Source organism: Nelusetta ayraudi, unplaced genomic scaffold (genome assembly GCF_046127955.1).
Source record: "Nelusetta ayraudi isolate G7.1 ecotype Tasmania unplaced genomic scaffold, CSIRO-AGI_Nayr_v1 ptg000006l, whole genome shotgun sequence".
In the NCBI taxonomy this organism is placed as follows: Eukaryota; Metazoa; Chordata; class Actinopteri; order Tetraodontiformes; family Monacanthidae; genus Nelusetta; species Nelusetta ayraudi.
The window spans coordinates 7,226,133-7,250,138 of NW_027466056.1; the positions used below are offsets into that span (position 1 = coordinate 7,226,133).

Sequence of the window (24,006 nt, forward strand, 5' to 3'; positions counted from 1 at the left end):
TTTTATTTCAGCATGTAAATAATTTTATGAATAATTTGCTTTAGAGAACCATTTCATGATTTATCTTTAATTGTATTTAATTATTTTAAGCGGGAAAGGAAGTATTTTATTTTGAAAGGCGACCCGCAGCTATTTTAGGTCGAGAAAAAAAAAAAAAAAAAAAAATGTCCGAAATGTTTGTTTGAGTGAAAGCGGGTCAAGCCGGAGTGGTTGGAAGCCCAAAAATTCTTTTGACCTCCTATTGTCTTTGTTGCCTCAAATCCAAACTCAAGAAGGAAAATAAACGAGTTAAATGGAACCCACGTCTCATCAATTTATGAATGATGTAGTGGTGCTGGTATGACGGACGGACATTGAAGACACCTGAGCGTCAAAGGTAAAGAGCGGCTACATGAATGAAAACCGTGGAACTACAGCTGCATTGCTTTTTTGATTGTTTGTGTGTGTGCAAAAAAGAGCCTATTAATGCTGCTGGTGGAATTTTTATTATTATTATTATTATTATTATTATTTTTAACTTAAAAACAGAAATAACTGAAACCAATGCTGGTATTGGCTTAGTCAGAAACATGGAGCAGCAGTTGTAAGTGTGTGAGTTTTATCAACGTATGTAAAGAGTTAATAAACGTCCAAGAGTATTTTTCACAATAAGATTTATAGAATTGAAACCAAACGTGAACAATATGCAATATTAAAACAGTGTTATTTACAGACATGCAAATATACAGTATAAATCCATAGTGAAGTTGTGGGTCAGTGTTGCAAATGCAGGCAAATACTCAAAACTCAAAGTTACCTGATCCAGGTTCCGATTTCACTTTGAAAGCCTGAAAAACTGCAATTTTAGCATTTTTGAAATGCAGGGCCCATGTTTTGTCTGAAAATACAGATGGGTTTTAAATATAATTTAATATGAATACCTACATTTCATGTTGAACGTCTCAAAATTAGGACCAGCTAATCACTTTTTAAATTTCAGACAACTCTAGACCACATCCAAATTGTTTTTGTTATTCTGTCAAAATAAATTATATCTCATAAAATAATTAAATGTGAAGATGAAAGTGAACAAAAATTGACCATCCACCATATTTGCAATAGGAAAAACAGCATTGAAAACAGCTATGACTAAAAAAAAAAAAAAAAAAAAAAAAAAATCTATATTTTACATAAAAGAGGCTCAACTGATGTAACCCCAGTGCTGTTGCATGCACCTGTCAGTGTAATTCCAAAAAACGATCCCAGATTCTCTTCCCTTGAGTCCCGAGTGTGAGACTAGGTCCACATGTACACATTTTGTACACATTCAGCAAGCATTTTTATTTGCTGTTGCATTCCGTCGACATGAGAACATTTTTCAAAAAATAATTCTGCAACATTCAAACAAGTGTACCGGTCCAGTTGGTTGAAACGAGGGATATGCCAGATAACAGGCAGCTACCATGCATGCAGCATGTCTCAGTCAGCTGTGAGTTGAAAGTAAAAGACAATACAAATAAAGTGTAACGGGCAGGCGACGAGTCGCTGTTGAGTGTCAGGGTAAAAAGTTTCTGGACCTTAATGGTGCCGTTTGCATTTGAACTATCGGTGCAACGGATCAAAGGACTCCCAGTTTGGATCTCGCTGCAGTTTTTGCTCACGGATCCTTTTACCTCTGTCACTATCTGTCCCACCTTGATGCATCTCTTGCATAAGTAAGCTCATTTAATAATACATCTCTTGACAGGGCAGGCATACACGACAGTGTTTACAGAATTGCAAAAGTTGTACGCAACCATTTCTGTCATTCTGCTCCGTTACGTTGAGATTCATGAGCTCTCTGCAACACGCGCAACTGCAAAACGTCTGCAGTGTGCACGAGCCTCCTAAACCTTTTTAGATTCTATTAAAACTTCTTGTGTGTACTGGAGTGGAGTCGATCCGTTGCACCTCTAATTGGATCGAAAGGCCAATTTTTTTTTTTTGGGGGGGGGTTGAATTGGATGCAAAGGTGCATCGAGTCGATACTTCTACCAAAATATGTGCACATGTATGGAACGTAGCCTAACGCAGGAGCGCTTGTTTCACCCTTCGGTCACTTTTCCTGTTTTTCCATCGGCCAACACATTAAAAACGTGTACGTGCTCAGTTTGAACTTTGAGACCAGCGGCGACGTGGAGCGACAGACGTTGGCGTGGCGGCACCTCACTCGTGCTCTGACGCCTCCCTCGCCTCTCTCATGGTACGCCGAGGGACTCTGCGTTCTCGTCGACGTCGCCCCGGAACCTGAATCCGCCACCCGGTGTGCCATTTCGAAAGCGTCCCGCAAAAAAAAAACAAACCCAAAAACTCAGATCAGTATGGTCTCCAGACAGCCTCGGCGGTGGCCATGTTTGTCGGGGAGCCGCTGTGGCTGGACTCCACCTCCACGCCCTCGCTCTGACCGGGCAGGGTCGGGTGCAGGAGGGAGGAGCCCGTGGACGCGTTGGTGCACGGCGGCAGGATCCTCGACGGCGAGCGTGACTCGGCCCCGCCGCCTCCGCCGCCCGCTCCCATCATGGAGAACTGGTAGGAGCCGGTGGCGGTGGAGTAGTACAGGTGGTATGGCGAGGAGGTGGACTGGAAGGGGCCGTTCTGGGCCTGGTGGGGGGTGTTGGCCGGGTACGGCGGCGGCAGGTAGGTGTGGTACCTGGCCGCCGGAGCGCTCGCCATGGCCGTCGCCATGGTGATGCCCAGCGCGCCGTTGGAGACGGGGTTGTGAGAGGGCGTGTAGGTGAAGGCGGTGGCCGTCGGCGGGTAGTGGACGCGCGGGTCCGGGAAGCGGCTGTCGGGCAAGGACGGCAGGGAGGTGAAAGGTCGCTCGAGGGTCATTCGAGGGTCGCTGAAGGCCGTGAGGTCAGGACCTAGGAGAGATCAGAGGTCGATCAGCCAGGTGTGTGTGTGTGTGTGTGTGTGTGTGTGTGTGTGTGTGTGTCTTACCTGTGAGTCGCGAGGACAGATCACTGAGCGAAGATCGACCCGGCGAAAGGGGGTTGGCCGTGTGCACTGTGGGCGTGGTTATCTGGCCAAGGTAGGGATACGATTGGTCATAGGACCACGACGGAGACGACTGCATCTGCCTGGAGTCTGAGAGAAAGACGGAGAATAGCAGTGGTTGAGTATTCCTAAAGAATTCTGATGATCTTGTGTTCACCTGAAGAATATTTCAGAGATTTTCTATGGTACCTATCCTATTTAAACCTATTTTTCTAGATAAATTCTCCTCTGGAGGCCCAAATACAACACAAGCCGTTGTGAAATTATTATTATTTTTTTTTCATGTGCATAATTAAGTGCAAATGTGTCACAGACATCAATCCAAGGCGTGTTCATCACGCGGTCCACATGCGACGAACAAAGCAGCGTTCATAAAGTTATTTTTCGGCACAGAAAATCAGCTCCCCTTCATCTTTGCACAAGTCGACGTCCCCGTTTCAAAACAGCTGCGGACGGAAGTGAACTCAGCCGGAACCCGACGAGAGCTGCAGACGGCCGACGGGAGAGAAGAAAGCGAGCGAGTGACGGAGAGGAAGTGATTAACTTTGGCGGGGGTGGGTGGGTGGGCCCAGCGAGGGGAGCGTTCCTTCTTTCAATCCAGGCTGTTTTTTTCCTCCTGCGGCCTCGTAAAAACCGGCACCGATCGCCCACAGCCTCGCGCACACGACGCTGTGTGTGTGTGTGTGTGTGTGTGTGTGTGTGTGTGTGTGTGTGTGTGTGTGTGTGTGTGTGTGTGTGTGTGTGTGTTGCATGTGTGTGTTGCATGTGTGTGTGTGTGTGTGTTGCATGTGTGTGCGCTCAGACAGATGAGGAGGCAAATTGTACGCAGCGGCCAAGACATCAATGAAGGCTTTTCAAGTCCAGCCAAGAGCTCTCGCAAGCATCACTGCTGCTGCTGCTGCTGCTGCCGCTGCTGCTGCGTGTGTGTAGCGTGTCTGTCTGTCTGTCTGTCTGTCTTTGCGTTCTTCTCAATGCGGCATTGTGAGGGCCGGAATACTTTTTTTCTCTTGTGCGTGGCATTTATCCTTTGAGTTTTAGTGCGAGGTCGTGTTGGGTGAGCTGGAGTGGGACGGTTTTTCGGAGTATTTGGAGAAACTGCGATTAGCGGCAGAGTGAAGGGAGACGTGGGCAAACTATGGCCCGGGGCGAAAAATGCGGCCCGTTCAGCTTAAGCAAAGTCGATGAAATGGTGTTAATAGTAAGTAAGTCGTAAAATAGCTGGATTTCATCCATTCTTTCAGTGTTTTAACAGTCATTTCGATAAAGAGCTAAATGCCGCGGGGCTTCAAAGACACTGATTTTGCTGTAATGCTTTTGTTCAATTTCAATTGACATGAAAGCACGTTTTCTACGTGTCCCATGATATATTTCATTCTTCTACGGCACTTTTTCGAAGCCATTGTGGCCCACCGGTCAAAAAGTTTGCCCGCCGCTGAAAAGAGCGTATGAAAAAATTGGAATACGAATAGAAGTCTTCGAGTCTTTTGAATGTGTGTGTGTGTGTGTGTGTGTGTGTGTGTGTGTGTGTGTGTGTGTGTGTGTGTGTGTGTGTGTGTGTGGAGCGCAGGCCCCTCTGCCAAGCCCCCTCCTTCCCTGGCTCCTTCCCTGGCTCCTTCGCCTGGCAGCGAGCAGCAGTGTGGTGTCACCGGCTGCTTGGAAGCGGAGCTGGAACACACAGGCCGACGGGCCCTGCCGCGTTTTTTAATGTTCTGTGAATGTCAGTTCGGGCAAACGCGGATCCCAGTAACACGGAACGCGTCGCGAAAAGGCCGATTTTAAAAAGTCATCTGGACGTTACCGGAGCTCAACCTGAGCACGGAGCTTACGGAAAAACACAAACCAAGGAAACAAAGGTCTGCCTCTGTAATCGGCGAATCTGTTGACTTTCCTCTTTGATACAATTCAATTAAATTATAGTTTAAATAGGCCAAGGAAATAGTCAAACGTTAGCAATGTTTGGCAGCAGCAAAAGCGATTAAATGAAGCTTAGATTGAAAAAAAAAAGATAATCGATTTGAGTTGATTCATCGTTCCAGCTCTGGCGGTTTCATCTCGGAACTCAACTAGTGGTTACGCCAGGACGCCAGGATGGATATTTTTCTGTTCGTCCGTTTTCTGGTACGTCTTTTTCACATTGTCAATTTTTTTTTTTTTAAATGAAGGAAACAATCGACGGATTAACCGGTTGCAGAAATATTCTGCAGGGAGGTCTGAGAGCCTCAAAAAGGGAAGGTGAGAAATGAAAGCTGGGCCGGGGAAGGTGGTGATGGATGAAGGGAAGGACAGAAGGGAAAAAGGGAGAGACGGTGGCCTGGTAACAGCTTCCTGTTTCTTTCTTTTTTCTCTATTTTTATTTTGCCAGGATTGAAAACGCACAGGAAGCCGAGCGCTCGGAGCCTCCCCCCCCCCGCCCCCCCGACTCTCGCTGCCTCGTGTCTCGTTTATTTATCTATTTTTCCCCTCCTCCGCATTTGATCTTTTGATCTACATGTGTTTCATCTCTCGAGTTCCTGCTTTTCATTGCAACAGCTGAGGCGGCGAGAGGCGCTGAGCAACAACTGCGCCTCACTCGGCCCATTAATGCAGCGCTTGGCTGGACGCGATTTAAAGCTAAAGGCCAACGGTTTTAGGATTTTAAGGCGGGGTTCTCCCTGGATTGGGGAATCACTTCACGAATACAAAATTGTACGATGACGTGTCTTGTTGTGTCGGTCCTGATCATCCGCCCTTTGTGATATCACACCGGGCCCCTTTTAATTCTCTCCAGGCCTCGTTTTTGTGAACAGAACGCACGAGTGAAGCGGAAAAGCCTCGGTTTTCACCAATTTCTTTTTCAAATTCTTAAAGTTAATGTACGCCGCTAATTCTTTTTCTCGCTTGACAGTGGAAACTTCCTGCCAGATGACTCTCATTTCCCCTTCGAGACGCCGCTCTGCTTCCCTCCACAACGGACGAGAGCGATTGCACGGCGGCCCAAATTCGCACTACAAATCTGAGAAGAAAGTTGGGGAGGCGGCGGCGGCGTCGGTGGTGGTGGTGGGGGATAAAATAAAGAGGCACCCAGACATGCGCGCCACACACACAAACAGAGTGCCACTTCAAGCGAGTGCAAAGGAGAACAGATACTGCCTTTTTAGAGCCAAAAGCAACGGACGCTCTCGTCACACGCAGACCGCAATGGATCGCACCAAAACCACAAAGAGGAACAATGAGGTTTGACGCAAGACACACGTTTGTGAAGCACACACACACACACACACACACACACACACACACACACACACACACACACACACACACACACACACACACACACACACGTTTGTTGCCCTCCACCAAAAAAAAAAAGAACCCTTCCTTTCCTGCACACAAGTGCGGTCACGCTCACACAAACCATCTCATTACGATTACGATTTTACCCCGACGAGAGCCGCATGCGCCTAGCGCTCGGCTAGGCCCTCGTGGCGATGACCACCTCTGTTAAAAGCACATCGTACGCGAAGTGAAATGACCTGCTTGCACAGCCGTGAGTTACTTCCATCATCATGCACAGATACATAAATTCTCAAAAAGAAGTCGGATTCTGATAAGACGGCAAAAATCTTTACACGGGAATGAGGAAGCGTATCCAAATTTCCTCGAAAAATTAATTTCTAAGAGGGGAACTTCCTGTTATCGCAATGACGGATCCATCAAGGGAAATGTTTGTTTTCCTCAGTTCGATGTTTTTTTAAGCGGTTCGGTTTCCACGGGCGTTCTCACCGGCCGCAATCTGGCTGTGCGTGGGGCTGGAGAAGCTCGTCGAGTTGAGTGTCGCCGACTGTCGCACGTTGGCAGCGGTCTGGTGGTGGTGGTGGTGGTGGTGGTGGTGGTGCGGGTGGTGCGGGTGCGGCGGCGTCAACCTCATGGAGCTTCGCCGCAGGTGCTCCAGCTCCGTCAGCCTTTCGGAGAAGGCCAGGGTGCCTGGTTTGACCTCGTCCATCTTCTGGCGATGACCTGCAGGGAGGGAAAGGACGTCTTTTGACGGGGGTTGGATTTCATTTACAAGGATGTGTAAATGAAAAACATACCTACTTGAACATAACCTTTAAAAATTAGAATATATTACATATAATCTAATAAAAAAATAATTGCAGTGGTTTTCAACGTGTTATCTAGGGAAGCTAACATACACTACCAGTCAATAGTTTGGACACATACTTCTGATTTAACGGTTTTTCTTTCAGTTTCATGAATATTTACATTGTAGGTTGTCACTCAAGGCATCAAAACTATGAATGAACACATATGGAAAATGTATCAAATAAAAAACTGTGAAAAAAAAAAGTTTTATATTTTAGATAGTCTAGAATAGCCACCCTTCATATAAAATATATATAACATTAAATACTTCCCACTTTAATCCACATACCTTGCTCATATATTTGATGTCTAAAGAAGATAAAGAAGAAACAGGTGTGTCCAGACTTTTGACTGCTAGTGTGTGCTAACGATAAGGAGCTGTCTTGAGAGTCAACAGTACAGTTTTCACACAGTTTGCTGCTCTGGGTGGTCTGAACAGTGCAGTTCACTGCTCCGGAGCGAGATGTCGAAATATTAACTCCATGTGTCTGAAATTTGAGAAGTCCAGAGATACGACAGTGGCGACGTCTGTGTGTTTTTTTGTTTTTTGTTTTTCTTCTGACAGATTCTTTCTCAACCTGTCGGGTCTCAAGGATAGAATAGACTTCATTGTCGTTTGTAACACGTATCATGCGCAACAAAATGTAAAAAGTGTGTCGCCGTTGCGCGAAAAGAAACCTCAAAACCACAACGATGAAGACGTAAGCAACACAAACGCTACAGTCGTAAGTGCAACGAACAAACAGCCATACACTCGTGTCATTGTCATCGCACGATCCCTTTGCTGCGTATTGCGTTAGAGATTCTTTTTTTTTGTTGTGTGGCACTGAGAGCCGTTAATGCTGTTGATATAGAAACAGTTTTTTCATCTGTTTGTTCTTGATTTGATTCGCGTTTGAAATCCGATTACATAATCCAGGGATCGTGCCCAGTCTCGGGGTACGACAGCGTCTCCCCGGCGCTGTCTGGCTTTCGTGCTGGTGGGGTGGAGGGGCGGGGTTGGCAGGGGGGGGGGGCGCTAGGATCCGACAGGGCGCCACATTGGGGTGTGCGTGTGGGCGTGCGTGTGGGCGTGCGTTGCGGCGCTCCGTCACGGCGTCTGCGGCGCTGGCCTCACTTCAAAGCGCTGAGGCCGAGCTCCAGTTACAGACACTTCCTCCCGATGGGGGAAGTTTTGCATGTGTGTATTTTTACTCCGCGCGCGTGTGTGTGTGTGGCCAAGTCGGAGGAGACGAGTGATGGTTCTTCACAGCTGAGCGGACCCCCCCGCCCCCCCTGCCCCGCCCCCCCCCGTGCGGGAGTCTCGCCCGCTCGCTCGCTCTCACCTCGTCGATTCGCGCTTTCCCCCTCGGCGCCACGGAACGTCGTTTCCAAACGCACGGATGGCTCCTTCGCTAACACGTACGAGAACTTTTCTAAAGCTCGCAAAGCCTCTCGGTCGGGCCCCCCTGCACTCGCCTGCAATGTAGAAATCCCCCTGCGTTTCGTCACATCGGCGTGGCAGAGGAACTCGGCGTTGATTCCGGTTCCACATTGAGTCACCCGTTTTGTAGTTTGTCGGTTTGAACCGCGAGCAGGCCCCTCGCCGGAGATTAACTCTGATTAATTCTGACTTCTAAATGCCAGGCTTCAAGGAATTAAACAATTCTAACTGCAAATTGATTTTTTTATTTTTAGATCTCCTGTTCCATTTGTATCGTTGATTCAACAATACAATTCAAGAATAGGAACCATCAATAATTAGTCACTGAAGAACAAATATGTCATGGATTGTGTCATGACGTCATTGCTTTGCCCCTGTATTGTGCAGCCCTGTCGTCCGACACGGCTCTGAGGACTTTGGCGAACAAAAAAAAATATTTTTGCCCTCTTTCAATACTTGGTCTTGACCAGATAATGATTGAGTGAAAAGGGGAAGATTGTGGTTGTGGTTAGGGCCAATTGCACCACGTTTTAGTGAGAGGACTTTGCGCTTGGAGGACTCGCAACTCGGATACCCAAAGCTGCATCGTGTGGTTGATAAAACAATTGATGAATGTATTGTTTATTTTCTTAGATTCAAACTCTCATTCGGCAAAAAAAAAGTATAAAACGTGAAATTAGACTCAAAAGCAGAAGCAGCTGAAACAACAGCCGCAAACTGAGTAAATGAACTTGAGGTTGAAAAATCAGGGATGTAAACGGCGCAAGCAAAAGAACAACCAGAACAAAATGGTATGAATCGCACGCTGGTTTGTGCGTCACTCACGTCGTGGCTCTCTTGGACCGTCCACAGTGATTTTGATGGCTCTCTGGTAGGTGGCCACCTGGGGAGGGTTGGTGAACACGGTGATGGTCAGTGTGAAACTCTTGCCTGCATAGAGAAGGAAAAGACCGGGCGGGAAACTTGGAATTAGAACAAATGTGGCCTACGGATATGACCGGCATGCTTTCGCGCTCTTCTTGCGAACTGCAGAGCTGTTGCAGAAGTTTGCGTGTTTCTGGTGGCGCCACAGTTGTTGTGATGCTTACTTCTTTCGCTCTGAACTACGCATTGCGGGTGTTTTTGTGAGGGAAAATGTCGGGGTCGTACAAAATACTTTGGCAGTAGCGCATCGTGAAGTGTCGCAGTTTGACAGACGGAGACACCGCCAGCCCAAACCAGGCGCAGCTTCTGTCTGTCAGAGTGTTTCTGGCTTCTAAGAGAAACTTTCCTCTCTGAAAAGCCTGAACTATATATATGGCTCCCCAAATCTTATATATAGATCGGCATAGACTGCAGTATATATGCCAATATTTTAGATAGGCTATGGAAAATACAAATGGTACTCAGGTGTTGGTGACTAACGCTGAGGAGGCGTCGTAATGTTTGTCCTCGCAGAGTTTCGCTGTCAAACACAGGCACTCACGAAGAACCCTTGGCCCAAACGGCTCTCAGGTTGCCAGACCGCCAACATTCGCACCTGTTTTCAGGTGCCGCATTTGTGGGCGTGTTTGCGCCCGCATGTCATCGGCGCAAAAGCCTTTGTGGATACCCGCATCTGTGGCGCAGATTGCGGCCGCAATCTCGCCGCAATCTGCGCCACATTTTACCGCTGCGCGCCCTCCTTTGAGGATCTGCCCCCAAGATTTTAGAGATCAAAGAAAAATAACAAAAACGGAAAAAAAATGTGACCAGTATCTTTTTTTTAAAGTCAAGTTTTATTTCTAAATCAAAGAGCACCATTTATTTTCAGCAAGTTATCTTTGAATAAGTTTCTTTCACTCGTTTTGCCAACTATTTTGAATCATTTTCTAAAAACAACGGCAGCAGCTGGATTCTTTTCTGTTATTATCGTGTCATTGCAGTGTTGGCTGAGTCTCGACTGGTCTGGATCAAAAGTCCCGAGTCCGTCCAATCTGAGTCCAAGACAAGACCGAGTTAAAATGCCTCCGAGTGCGAGACAACACTGAAACCCTTAAAAAGTGGTCCGGAGACCAAGACCAACATTCCCAGTCTGCCTTTTTGTTTCCGATGGATTTAAGGATTGAAGGAACTTTCTCGCACTATGGCGCCTCTGTCTTTGTCAATATGTTCTGTTTAAAGTGTGTATTTGTAAGTGTAATGATGTTTGTTCTGTATGTTTGGTCAAGTCTGTGCAGCGTGGAAAAGATTTTCCCCTCGGGGACAATAAAGATCTAATCTAATCTAATCTAATCTAATCTATTTTCAGACCAGTTCACATTTGCACGTTAGTGGTATGAAATTAGGACTCAGGGCCCGATGTAAGCCTAAATAAACAAAAATGTTAAAACAATGACATGCTAAAAAAATTGTTAAAAAGTAAGTAAGTATCCATGCAAGTAAGTGTATGTATGTACAGGTCTGTATAGGTATAAACAGTAGGAACAGTGTATATAGTACAAAGAGGCCAGATATAAACAAACTAGATGTGAACAGTATGTATAATATGATATAAGTGAAATAAATGTCGAATGAAAATGCACGTAAATGAAAGCTGTGGGATGGAATTGCGTGGACGTTGCGCGTCAACTGTTTACAGAGGGACGGTTTACTCAAGTGGGCGGAGCCAAGCAGGAGGGAACGAACAGCTGAAGTCTTTATGTCTGTTGTGTCTATCGGCCGTCCGCTGGCATCTCTCGCTCTGTGTCCCACACACACACACACACACACACACACACACACAGACATTACAGACAGTTGAAAGAGGTGTGTGTGTGTGTGTGTGTGTGTGTGTGTGTGTGTGTGTGTGTGTGTGTGTGTGTGTGTGTGTGTCTCGACAGCAGCGTGTTCCGGGATGTTCTTTGTAATCACCCCCATGTCTCTCTTGCTCCCTGCAGATAAGAGTGGATTTCACACGTGAAGCGAGGCGTGTGTGTGTGTGTGTGTGTGTGTGTGTGTGTGTGTGTGTGTGTGTGTGTGTGTGTGTGTGTGTGTGTGTGTGTCGAGGCTCGCTGGCCTGCAGTCCGGTTCGTTAGTCTGTGTTTTGTTTCTTAAATAAAGGTAACAAAGAAAGCAAAAAGAAGAAAATTTGCTCAATACAAAATGGCAGTTTTGTGTGTGTGTGTGCGTTTGTGGGAGTACGCTCACGCTTGTTCACACAGACCGGTGTTGTGAAAGAGACGAGCCTGTTGTCCACGAAAATGGGGAAGTGAAAGAGGTGTTGAGAGTTTTAGCGCTCGCAAGGCAGAACTCCTCGCTGAGGTGCGCTGGACGCTTTCATGTTGTCCAATGTTGTCGTTCGCTCCTTAACGCACAAAACTTGGAAACAAAACTCAATTGCAACGTCGGCCTTTTGATTTTGTTTGAAGCTGAGCCGCTCCTAAAAAAAAAAAAAAAAAAAAGCACAAAAAAACGTTGACATAGTAGGAACGTGGAACAAAACCGTGGATGTACGCCGAGGATGAAATCATGTTTTTTTTTTTTCTATCCAGGAGATTAAAACGGCCCATTAATCAACTGCGCTCACTCTGTTTTTTGTTTTTTTTAAAAAATGAAGTTTCATAAAGACAGATGGCAGAAAATGTGCTATCAGTTATATTCCTTCAAAGACGGCGGATTAACGCCGTGCGACTCCGCTCGTGTGTTTCAAACCCGAGTGACGATGAGCGAAACCCCAGTCGCAGCGCGCACGAGGGGCCGAGAAACCACAAGTCGTCCGGCCAAACCACTTCCCACAAGCGCCAGTTAATGACATTTTCGAGGTTTCAAGGGTTCGAGGTTTACCAAACTTTCATGCACTTGTGGCGCCGACCGAAATGCTCCGATCCTGCCGAATGATGAAAAATTCATCCTCTTTCGGTGCCAAATTCCGACGTCCAAGAAAGTAAATCTTAGCCTCTGCAAAGCCAGTGATAATTGGTGTGTCCAGATCTGAAGTCGCTGGCTACTGATTTTCACATGATAAGCTGCGTTTCCATGATCCCTAATTGCAAAAAACCTAAATATCGCAATAAAAAACTGGTCATTGAAACACCTAAACATGGACACACCTTCCAAATGTGGCTAAAAGGTTTTGATGCTCTCATGAGGTGGTTTTTCAGATGTATCCATACAGTTGTAGCGCAACAATTGCGGGGTCACGTGACCAGTCCACTTCAAATGAAAATGGCGCGTTATGCTTGGACGGAGGAAGAGACAGAATATTTTTTACGGGTAATCAGTGAGAAATATAACAAGCGTTCTTAAATGCTAATTTATTACAAAATGTTTTGTGCCTCCATCCTCCTCAAAGTGGGGTCTTGTGAGACGAGACTTTACAAGAATTATTTATAAACTTATATTTATAAACGTATGCGCTTCACACCGTTCAATGGGAACACCTGCAAATCACAATTGTACTTTTTTGAAATTTTAGAAATATCCCTTTTATTTCGTGAAAAACTGTCTTGGAAACGCAGCTATTTGACGCGTGAAGTCAAGACGCCGGCAGACGTTTTGGTCGTGTCAGAGTGAACATTAGCGTCGCGCCAAAGGAGTCTGAAGCGAGGCTGAAGCGAGGCTTTGCTTCATGGACGTGATTCAAAATAAAGCACAATGCAAGAGTTGGGTCAACGATGTGGCGGTAAAAGGTGGTGTTGGGTGCTCTCGCCACGTGCGCGGCCCAGCGCTCGCCTCTGGTGTTTTAAATAGATAAGTCGGGACATTTGCCTGCAGCCGCGGCTCCTGCAACGTCCGTTAACGCCAGAGCATTGGGCCTCGCACGCGGAGGAGGAAGTGAGGCAAACACTGTTTTCATTCACACGTACTTCCCCTAATTTATCCCTGCCAGCGTTGCGTTGTGTTGGCTTTTTTTCATTTTTTTTTTTTCATTCTGGCTGCTCGACAGAGGTCGTAATCTGGAAATTAGAGCCGCAGCTATCTATTAATCTAAACAATGAATCCTTTTTTTTTCTGTCTGAAAAATGACAAACAACTCAACGGCAACTGAAACAACTGCCAAGATGTAGAGAACAGCTGTCAAACTCTGGCCCACGGGCTCAAATTTGGCCAGTAGTGTCATTATATTTGGCCAATACAAAACTTGCTACCAGAGCTGCTGGCCCATTGCTATTATACAGCGCATGTACCACTAATACTACAAATCCCAGAATGCTCTGCTGGTATTTTGGCATGTCAGTCAGGACAGGACAGTTGGAAAAAGGATACTGTTGAAATAAGAATGGAAATAATTACATTTATTTTGATGATTTTTTTTTTTTAAAACATTGAAATTCAATTTTGCACGTGTGCAATATTAAGTTATTTATTGTGTAGTGTTAAGCTTTGCCTGTTCCATATTCAGGTGGTTGGGGTCCATATAAAAAGGTTCACCGTTATATCTCGAGGAAGAATTCAATTATTTGTTTTGATTAAATTTCAATGTTGGCCCGCAACTTTGGCCAAGTTTTAAATTTTGGAAGAATTGATTCGGGGAAATCCTGAGTGAATCGATCGAATCAATCGGACTCAATCAAATCAGATCCACTTTTGAGCGACTCACCGTGAGGTTGGGAAAAAAAAAAAAGCGAGATCCAAAGAGACGACTATTTAACTATTTAACTATTTACAGCGGCAAGTGAAGGAATGGAATCCCTGATTCAGGACTATTGTAACCGAATCCTTGGATTTTTTTTTTTGAATCGATTCATCAAGTCAGCTGCGCCAGAAAGCAAACGGCTGTCACCTCTGCCGCTGCGGCCCACGAAGCGCAGGTCGTTGAAGCGCGCCACCTGGTTCTTGATGGCGGCGGTGGCGTTGCGCAGCTCGGCCGAGTAGTTCTCGTCGTTCCCCGCCATCACCGTCACCAGGGTGCCGTCGGGAACGTCGCCCAGGACCACCACCTGGTGGCGCAATACACGGGAGGAGGGGGGTGTTGGTCATCTCCTTGATACTTTAGTTTACAACATTTTGCGCCGCCGATGCTACGTAACAGCAGCTGCATTAACGCTCGGCGCTAATGCACAAAACTCAACAAATCAATCGCTCGCGTCTTTCTGCGGCTAAAAGCTCTGTTTTTTTTACCCCCTCGGACAAGTGCACTTTGTCTCCAAGTGCGTGAGCGCGTCAATGCACACACACACGCACACACACACACACACACACACACAGAAAGAAACACAGGCACAGACGCATCAGCATGAGGAAATGCAGTGCTGAAGCCCATGACAGATGAGGAATAATATATTTTTTTTTAAAGTTCATTTTCTTTTACATCGGGAAAAAAAAATGTTTTTTTCATGCACCACATCCGCCCTCCTTTCGTCAAAAACAAATCAAAAACACAAATTCAAAGCAACATAAGATTCACTGGTGTGTGAGGATTTGCTGTGCGTCAGAGACGTAAATCAAGCGTTCTAAAGTTTGTCTTATTTATCCATATAATAATAACACAAAAGTACAAAGTAGCCCGTCAGCGTCATGCACACCTTAAAAGCGATGGGCAGCGTCTTGTTGCACCTCCAGTGCGTCGGCAGCACGGAGCACAGGAAGTTGGGGCTGTCCGTCTTGACGAGCTCCCCCGGATGATCTGAGATCACCTGCAAAATTATGAAATGAAATGAAAACAAACAAACAGCATGACTTTCCAGAGCTCATTTTTTTCTTTTTGGCGGTGGCCCTACCTCCACCATGCCGCGGTCGGCCATGCGCAGCTTGCCCACCAGGGCGGCGCCGCCTCCGGCCTCCTGGGCGCCCAGCGGCAGGGCCTCGGCCATCTTCCCGCCGGAGGAGAGCGTGGTGGAGGGCGGGGTGTAGCGCCGGCCAGGGGCTGGGTCTGGAGGTGGAGGAGGAGGAAGAAGAAGAAGAAGAGGAGGAGGAGGAGTTGATGAGTTGGGGTGTTTTGTAAATTAGAATTTTCAATATGTCAGAATCAGGAAAAGAATGTGTGTGATTATTCAAATTTTTGGTAATTGGTAAATAATCTAGTAAATGCACATCTCTGTAAATATATGTGTGTATATATACTGTGTGTAAATATAGTCAAAAACACAGATAGCTTATATATATATGTATATACTGTATATACATACGTGTATGTGTATATATATATATACACACACACATATAAATAGGCACACATTTAGAAACGTGTGTTTATATGTATGTGAAAATATAAATATTGTATATATACATGTACACATATATATGGACACACACACACACACACACACACACGCACGCATATAGTTCTATAATTACTTGCTTTTCAAGAACTAAGTTACTTGCTGTTGTAAATATAGCAAGTAATTTCAATTCAATTCAGCCAAAAATAATCACCACAATTGACGCACAACCGACTTTGCAGCGGTGACACAATTTGGTTTGCAGTGACATGCGGAGCCGGCGACGTCACCCAGGGGATGCCTGAGCGCCGAGTCAGAGTGCCAAAGATGGCAGCCCCCCCCCCGCCACACCCCCCTGCCCACTCCCCCTCCTCCCTCCCCCTCCTCTTTTCCCACCCACTCTTCCTTTGAATGAACACATTAGGAGGGTGTCGCTGGTGGTTCTGGTGGTTAACGCTTCCAGACAGAGGCAATCTGATAAATGAAGTGGCGTCGGCGGCGCTAGCTAGACCCCCCCCGCCTCCTCCACCCCCACACAATTGGAGCCACATGCCGGTTTACAGTTTCGGGGACCTCCTCCCCCCACGCTGCTACCACCACACCGCGGGTCTCACCCCCCCCCACCCCCACACCCCTAATTTTTTGTTGTTGTCGCCGTCCCGGGATGCTAACAGCGTTCAGTGGTCGGGGTCCTCAAAGGTCAGAGATCAGAAAAAGGATCAACAGCAGTGACCCACTTTCTTTAATTTATTCATCTTCAATTTCTGGTGGAAACGTCTCCGTTATCGATTTCACTTTGGTTCTGTTGGTCGTCGGACCGTCGGAGGGAAGCGTCAGGGCCGGGTCTGGGTTCATCTCCCAGGTTGCAGCGGCGGCGGCCCTGCAAGAGGGGGCTGCAGCTCCACTGCGTCGCTCTGCACCGAGAGCAGCTGACTGAACTGAGGGGATGGAAGGTTTTTTTTTTTTGTTTTTTTTTGATGAGGTTGTGTTGCTTCTATTAGACAAAAAAAAAAGAAAAAAAAAAAAGAAAATATGGCAAAAAAACAAAACAACAGAACCCCCTCCTGTAAACTAGGTGGAGCTAACTTCAAGTGTGTGCGTTAATGTTAGTTAAGGCAGGGAGACAGCAATCAAGAAATAAAACACAAGAAATAATTTGAAAAGAACATTAAATGTAGGTAATGTTAACCCCCCCACCCGCCCTTTTATTTATTTATTTATTTATTTTTTAAATGTTTTGGTAAAAACCTACAACTTGACGATCATCACACACCTTCAATCTCACATGAGATCATTGTATTAGTTGTATAGTTTGGCATGACTTTAAACTCAGGCATGACTAACATCAACTATTTTCTTTATGTTGAACGTTTTCCATTTTCATTGTGGATTAAATCTCTTGACGAGTTACACGCCGTGCGTCACGACCTCCGTTTTGTAGTCGCTCATTGGAATAAATATCAGGGCTCTCGTCGTCACATGCGCAATACAAGCGATGAGGTAATTTTCTTTTTTTTCCTTTCGCAATCAGCCCTAATGTTTGTTATTACTGCAAAAACCATCGCCGGCGGGTGAACCGACCATTGCAATTTAAAACAATAACGACGACAACAACCGCAAATTGACAGACACGACTTTTTCTTTACCGTATTTTGCGTCCCACAGAAACACCATTTGTGCGCCGCAACTTCCCGATCTTCACTTGTAAAAAAGAAGAAGAAAAGAAGAAGAACAAGTCCCGAGTCACCTTCGAACCGACAAACGCTTAGTTATTGTCCCGGAACGAGAAGATGTCCAAAAAAAAAACCAAAAACAAAAAATATTTCCACGCGCATGAAAAATAATAAAATTAAAAAAAAATAATAATAGTAATAATGATAAAAATAAATAAATAAAATTAAAGATCTCCTCGTTGCTCTCGCCGCTTTTTCAACCGGATTTCCTTCAAACCCACAAAACAAAAAAAAAAACTCGCCAATGAATCGTATACGCGAGAATCCGCCGCGCGCTCCGTTCGCCTCGCGCCCGCACTCGAGTCTCACGCGGTCCCCCCCTGCCCGCGCGACTCGGCCCAGTGGTGTGTGCGTGTGCGGGTCTCCGCTGTCAGTGCCACTGGTTTTTACCGGTAGACCCCCCCCCAAGCCAACACACAGACACACACACACCCTCCCTCTGTTTAGAGGTCGCTCGGCCAATGGGCAGGCTCGCCGCCTTCAGGGGTTTGACCAATCAGCCCTCGGTCCGTCCGAGAGGGGCGGGGCTTAGGCGAGCCGAGCGAGCGCCACTTCCTCCTTTGATGGAACCGCCGCTTCTTCTTCTTCTTCTTCTTCTTCTTCTTCTTCTTCTTCTTCTTCTTCTTCCCTCTCCTCCTCCTTCTTCTTCAAAGTGTTGTCGGATAGAAAATTTGCATTAAATGTTGACGTACATTTAAAAAAAAAAAAAAAAAATTAAAGCAAAAAGAAATAAATGACGCAACGAGGCGAAGTTTATCAACGATGTGGATAAAAAAAAAATATTAAATCTTCTCTATAAATGAATAAAACGCATGGAAATGAGCCAGCAGCAGCAGCAGCAGCAGCAGCAGCAGCAGCAGCTGGTTGCCAGCTGTCTGTTTTCCCATGCAATTGAAGAAGGCCGTCTCTAGCAGTACCGTTTCCCGGCAATAGGGGGCAGCAGGTGATCTAAAGTCTCATGTTTTCTGCTGAGACGCCGATCCACTCGAGCGTTGGACATGGGACTTTCTTATTTTTGCGCCACAAACAGACGATTTAATTTGTTCAAGATGATTGTTGTCACCAGAACCGTCGTTGAAATATTTTAGACCAACATTTTAATTGCGTGATTTAATTTGAGTGTAATTTCTCACGACCCTCACGACGATTAAGTTTCTTTCCATTCCTAATTGCTTGTGAGTCGTGTCATTATTGAATGTTTTATTTTGTAACGCTGTAATTTTGCAGTCGCTGGGATTTATTTAATTTGACGGTAATAAAAATAATGTGCAGTTTTGCGGTGGGAAAAAATAAAAAAAATCCAAAGTCGACATGATATTTAGATAATATTTAAGATTTGCGAGCTTTTGCTCAGCTTTTAAATATGGATATGAAATAATGGGTTACACATTTACTATATGTTATGTATTATGTCCAATTTGTCTGTTTGACAACAGACATTTTCATTAATTTTCTAAACTCGCCTTTACAGAAATATGAAATATGATTTATTAGTTATCGTTCTCTAGTTTTGTGTAGTGAAAGTAATTAAAAAAAAATGTCATTTAAAAAATGAAATCCCTCCCAAAGTACAGAGTCAAGATTTCCAAATGACCCGAGCAAAGACTTTTTTTTCACCTTTACTGCTTCTGGCGTCTAGAAAATACACAGAACTCACATAATATTTGCGTGGGTGGCGATTCATGGGAAAAGACAGAGAAGTGGTTTTCTAAGTGCAGGCGTCCGGCTCTTTTAAACGGCAGTCGGTGTTTCAAAAAAGTCTGTTTTGAGAGACGGTCGATTTGATTCGACCTAAATCAGCACGCTGTCGGATTAGTTTTGGGAAAACGCCAATCTGCCTGCGCCGACGGCCCTCCGTAGCCAAAGGGGGGATGATGAAAAATGTAAATGCCTCCACTCTCATCCTGACCTGAGATGGACGTGCGTGATTTGCCCTCGGAAATATCTATTTTTCACTTCGGCCCCCTCGGCTCCCTCGGCCCTGTATATCTTTGTTAATGTACGGTGGAAAAAAAGCAAGGCCTGGACGGCATAAAGTTGTCGCTATACTCTAAAGCAACTTTTCATTATTATTTTTTGCATTTTAAGTCAGATGCGAGATAACAAATGATGACGTTTATGCCTTTTTTTCCCCCTCAAAGTGCTATCTGTGGAACTTACATCTGCCACCTGTCTGTGGCATCATCAAATTTTGCCGTCATTAGATCTGACGCAGGGCATTTATCCCTCACAGAAACACCCTTATAAATAATTCAAACACCAAAGGAGGCTTTAAACGACGTATCTGCGAGGGGTTCGGGCCTCGGAAACCAAGTGCAAGCAATTTTAAATCGCCACGCTAACCCGAGAGATACACCTGAAAGCAGAGTTGATTTTTAAATCTCGATGCCAAATGGCATGAGAGTGAAATTACACGACACAAATAAAAAATTGTGCAAAGATTTGCTTTTTGCGCACGTATCAAGGCACAAACAGATCCCGGGGGAACTTGGGGTGACGAGGGCGGGGTGGTCGGATTACGCTCGGGCTGGCAGATCCCACCGGTGGGTCGGTAACCGGTGTAAGCCGATCCATAATCAATAGCCGGTCAAAATCACCTGTCGAAGTTATCGATATATCCTTGTCACTGCGCGACGGGGGATCCGTCCGAGCAGTCAAACTGAAGAGGGCAAGGAGATTCCACAGCGAATTCCCACCACTGAGTAACTGAATAGCATTTATTCTGTCTTCAATTAATATATGATATAGTTAATTGCACTACTGTACATAGTTTTACTGGACTCATTACTCGCTACCTCCTTGCATCACTGTAAAAAAAACCCTCCCTGCACTCATGTACATACATCAAAATCATTGTATACTACTAAATTCATGCATTCACTCATACCATGGCAATATATATTATTCATTTCATACCTGCACTTTATAGCAACAGTTATTAATTTATAAAGCTAAGTTATTATTTTGCACTGTAAACACACATAGATCTATAGATCTATATCTATATCTATATCTATATCTATTAGTGTTGTCAAAAATATCGTGATATCAATTTTTTTTCGATACTGAAAAGGAAAAAAAACGATACGATATGACTTCTCCGTTGCATCTATATATCGGTACTACATCGAGGCGACACACACACACACACACAAACACTCCGAGCGCTCCCTCGCTACCTCCCCGCGAGTCATGAGTGGAGGGAGATTGCATCGCGAAGAGACTTCCGTATTGAAAACTGTATCAAAATTAAAATACCTTTCCAATTATCGTATCGAAGTCTGAAATCCAGTATCGTGACAACACTAATATCTGTACACATATATATATATATATGAGTGTGTATGTTACTTCTGGTTGAAGGCTAACTGCATTTTATCGCTCTATACTTGTGACACGTGCAATGGCAATAAAGTTGAATCTAGTCTAGTCTAATCTGATCAGATTGTTTCGCATTGTTCTTCCGTAAGGCAAAATATGACAGACAAATGGAAGTTGACGTCGAAACACGTACAGGTATGAAGACAACATCCAAATGAAATATTTGCGTCTTTTACAGAAGAAAAATACCAACAACCGTTGAGTATCGGGGGAACATCCTCAATTTCCTCGAGGCCGCAACTCTCACCTCATCCTTCCTAAACTGCTGGAAGCACTTAGGAGATCAACCCTATTGCTTCCCAATTCGCGACGCTCCCTTCGCAACTCCTCCACATGGCAGCTATTACAGTACGGCCGACTCGGGCGACGGCGGGACACCTGGTTAAGTTTAGCGTTGGGTTCAGGTAGCTGAAGCGGCAGCTAATTGCCGGGTCTGCGGGACGGCTTTGAACCCACCGCGCATTAAAAGGGGGTCAAAGAAGACCGCCGCAATTGCGAGGAGTCTGCGGGGATTTGTCTCCGTTTCTTCGGGTGCAAAGTGGATAATGGAGACCTCAGACAAGCCCGATCAAAACCCCGGCGTGACCTCCGACCTCGTGTTTGGAATAACAAAGAGTTCGCGACGAGGGAACATCTGGTCGCCTTCGGAGCGCTTTCTGAGAACTGGGATGCTCGCCCATTTCGAGAGACTGTACTCGTGTTAGTGTTGTAGTCAAGACGGCACCAACTGAGACCAAGACATGATCAAGACTAGAGAGTATCGATATCGAGACCAGACCAAGACATTTGGAATTGGAGACCAAGACGTTAAATATCAAAGAGAAATAACAACAAAACAATGAAAAAAAAATGACCAGTGTCTGTTTTTTAAATTTAAGTTTGTTTCTAAATCGAATTTAATTGGAATTGGAATTGGAATCATGCAGGGGGGTTGATGGAAAGTGAAGCATGAAGGAGTTTCCAAGTCACACAAGCGTGGATGGAAGTAGGGAATCGGAGGCGAGGGGGCAGTGCAAGGTGCTTGGAGGAGGAAATAAGAAGTGAAGAAGCAGAAGCAGTTTAGATGAAAAAGTGGAAAAAGACGACGAGGTGATGAGGCGATGGTGACCCCGCTTAGCTTAGCCAGAGAAAATGTGGAGTTACCAAAGAGTCCACCGCCCGTCCGACCTTTCCGCATCAGGTACATGGCCCAGGACAGGGGACCGGAGCTGGAGAACGCCCCGGGGTTCATGCCTTCCAAATCCCTGTGGGGAGGGGCCAACAACGTCCAGTCGGAAAGCAGTAGGAAAGCAAGGGAGTGTTAGCAAAAGGAAGCAGAGAGGCTGGCAGAAGACAAGTGTATACAGTATGTGTATATATATATAAATGCAAAATTTTTCTCCACTACTTTTCAAATCAATTCAAAGTTTATTTGTTATAGCACCTTTCATACATAAAATGCAACCCAAGATGCTTGATATAAATTTAAAGTAAATTAAAAATAAAGATTACAAACAGTATTTAACTGAAGTGCTGCAGTCAATTAAAACCCACCCCCCTCCTCCCAAACACACACAGGTTACCCCCCCCCACTCATCTACACAATAAAGCGAGAGAAAGTAATGATAATAAATGAATTAATAATCTCAAAGCTATAAGACAGTGGAGTAAAAAGACATATACGAAGTAGAACAACCAGTAAGATAAATTGTAAAATGACCTAATAGCCCAAAGACAATGGGCTTTAAAGCTACAAGACAAGACAAGGAAAATAAAAATAAAACAAATCAGAGGCCAAACTGAAAAGGTGAGTCTCGAGCCTCCTTTTGAAAAACACCAACAGTCTGTGCAGTCCTGATGCCCTCTGGCAGCCTGTGGACCGCAGTGGCTGAATGCAGCCTCCCGCGTGGGTTCTCGTCCAAACACTTGGAAGAATCAAAAGGCCGGTCGGTGCCAGAGGACCTCAGGATCCGCGAGGGGCTGATATGATAAAAGCAGCTCGGATGAATAAGATGAACCAAGACCGTTAAAGACACTTAAAAACAAATAAAAGCACCTTAAAAATCGATCCCGAAATCGATCTTTTTGTTCGTCCCGCCAAAAAAACCAACACTGACGAGCTTGTTCAAGAGTCGAAAGACACTCCTCACCTTCTTCATCAACTGCTTTTATACCCTTCATTCACCCCCCCCACCATCCTCACCACCAAGCATCCCTCCCACCCCCCACATCTCGCCCTCCGTATTAGCGAAGAACAAGACGAGGGAGAGCAGGGGTGGGGATGAGGAGGAGGTTAGTGATGGCGGAAGGAGCCAGTCAAGCTGAATTCATCCCCTCCGTCTCCAAAGCGTAGCCACGGGGGACAGGGGCTCCACTTTGCCTCAGGGCTCTTTTTAAAGCTGCTAATTTCAGTTAGCGACACAAAATGATTTTTTTCCCCCCGCTGCTCTCCTGCTCTCCTTGTCTCGCTCGTGTTCCATCTCTTTCGCTCGCCCCCTCCCCGCCGTCGGAAGTTTGCTCTTGGAAACTAGTGTTGGCGCACTCGAGATTGGTCTTGGTCTCCAGACCACTTTTTAAGGGTGTGGACGGACTCAGGGTTTTTGATCAAGACTCAGCCCAACACTGCAATAACAAACAATAACAGAAAAGGATCCAGCTGTTGCCTTTTTACGTACTTGTTTGTGTGACACACTGCCCCTTATTCCTAGTTAATTAATTTTTTTAAATTTTATGAAGCACAGTAAAAGCAAAATGTTAAAGAAAATTATTCAAAGATACCTTGCCTTTTCTGTTTTCTTGTTATTTTATATATGTATATATATATATGTATATATATATATATTTTTTTTCTTTGATATTCAATTCATGGTCTTGTCTCGATACTCTTTAGTCTTGATCATGTCTTGGTCTTGGTTGGTGCGGTCTTGACTACAACACTATTGGAAACCTAACAAGGTCACTTCGCTCCGATGATTCATTCGACTGCTGGATGCGTTTCTTTCCATTCTTGACCAACACCGGCGTTTTAACGTGACCACAAGTTTTCTGCTTTTGGGTTTTATTTTCAAAGTGATACAATTTTCAATTATACTCGTACTTACCAAGCAGTTCAGCATCACATGTTTTGTATGAATATAGAAAACTAATATGGAAAGTGTCACACCATGGTGAGGTTTGTCCTGTTGTGGGGTTTTGGTCTCGTCACTTCCTGTTTTATTTTGGCCCAACTCACCTTCCTCTCGTTTCAGATCAC

General features: G+C 45.2%; 1 protein-coding gene and 1 long non-coding RNA gene across 3 annotated transcripts in view; one reads left to right on the forward strand and one right to left on the reverse strand.

The window, feature by feature from the left end:
• The first annotated feature begins 1,377 nt into the window (after nt 1-1,377).
• Nucleotides 1,378-2,320, forward strand: LOC142882845 (uncharacterized). The gene is made up of 2 exons (XR_012925977.1): nt 1,378-1,546; nt 1,613-2,320. It is a non-coding gene; the product is annotated as an uncharacterized LOC142882845 (long non-coding RNA).
• runx1 (RUNX family transcription factor 1) overlaps nt 1,973-24,006 on the reverse strand; it is a 36,943-nt gene continuing 14,909 nt past the window's right edge. Inside the window, exons 1-8 of one of the 2 annotated variants that reach the window (XM_076017539.1) lie at nt 17,307-17,521; nt 15,220-15,371; nt 15,025-15,135; nt 14,283-14,439; nt 9,386-9,490; nt 6,778-7,011; nt 2,959-3,105; nt 1,973-2,882 (exon numbers count right to left, since the gene is read on the reverse strand). In XM_076017539.1, coding sequence (XP_075873654.1) covers nt 2,335-2,882; nt 2,959-3,105; nt 6,778-7,011; nt 9,386-9,490; nt 14,283-14,439; nt 15,025-15,135; nt 15,220-15,371; nt 17,307-17,334 — 1,482 coding nt within the window. In that variant the 5' untranslated portion in view covers nt 17,335-17,521 and the 3' untranslated portion in view covers nt 1,973-2,334. Of the gene's footprint in view, nt 2,883-2,958; nt 3,106-6,777; nt 7,012-9,385; nt 9,491-14,282; nt 14,440-15,024; nt 15,136-15,219; nt 15,372-17,306; nt 17,522-24,006 lie in introns of those variants that run through there. The other variant, XM_076017540.1, reaches the window with a different exon arrangement.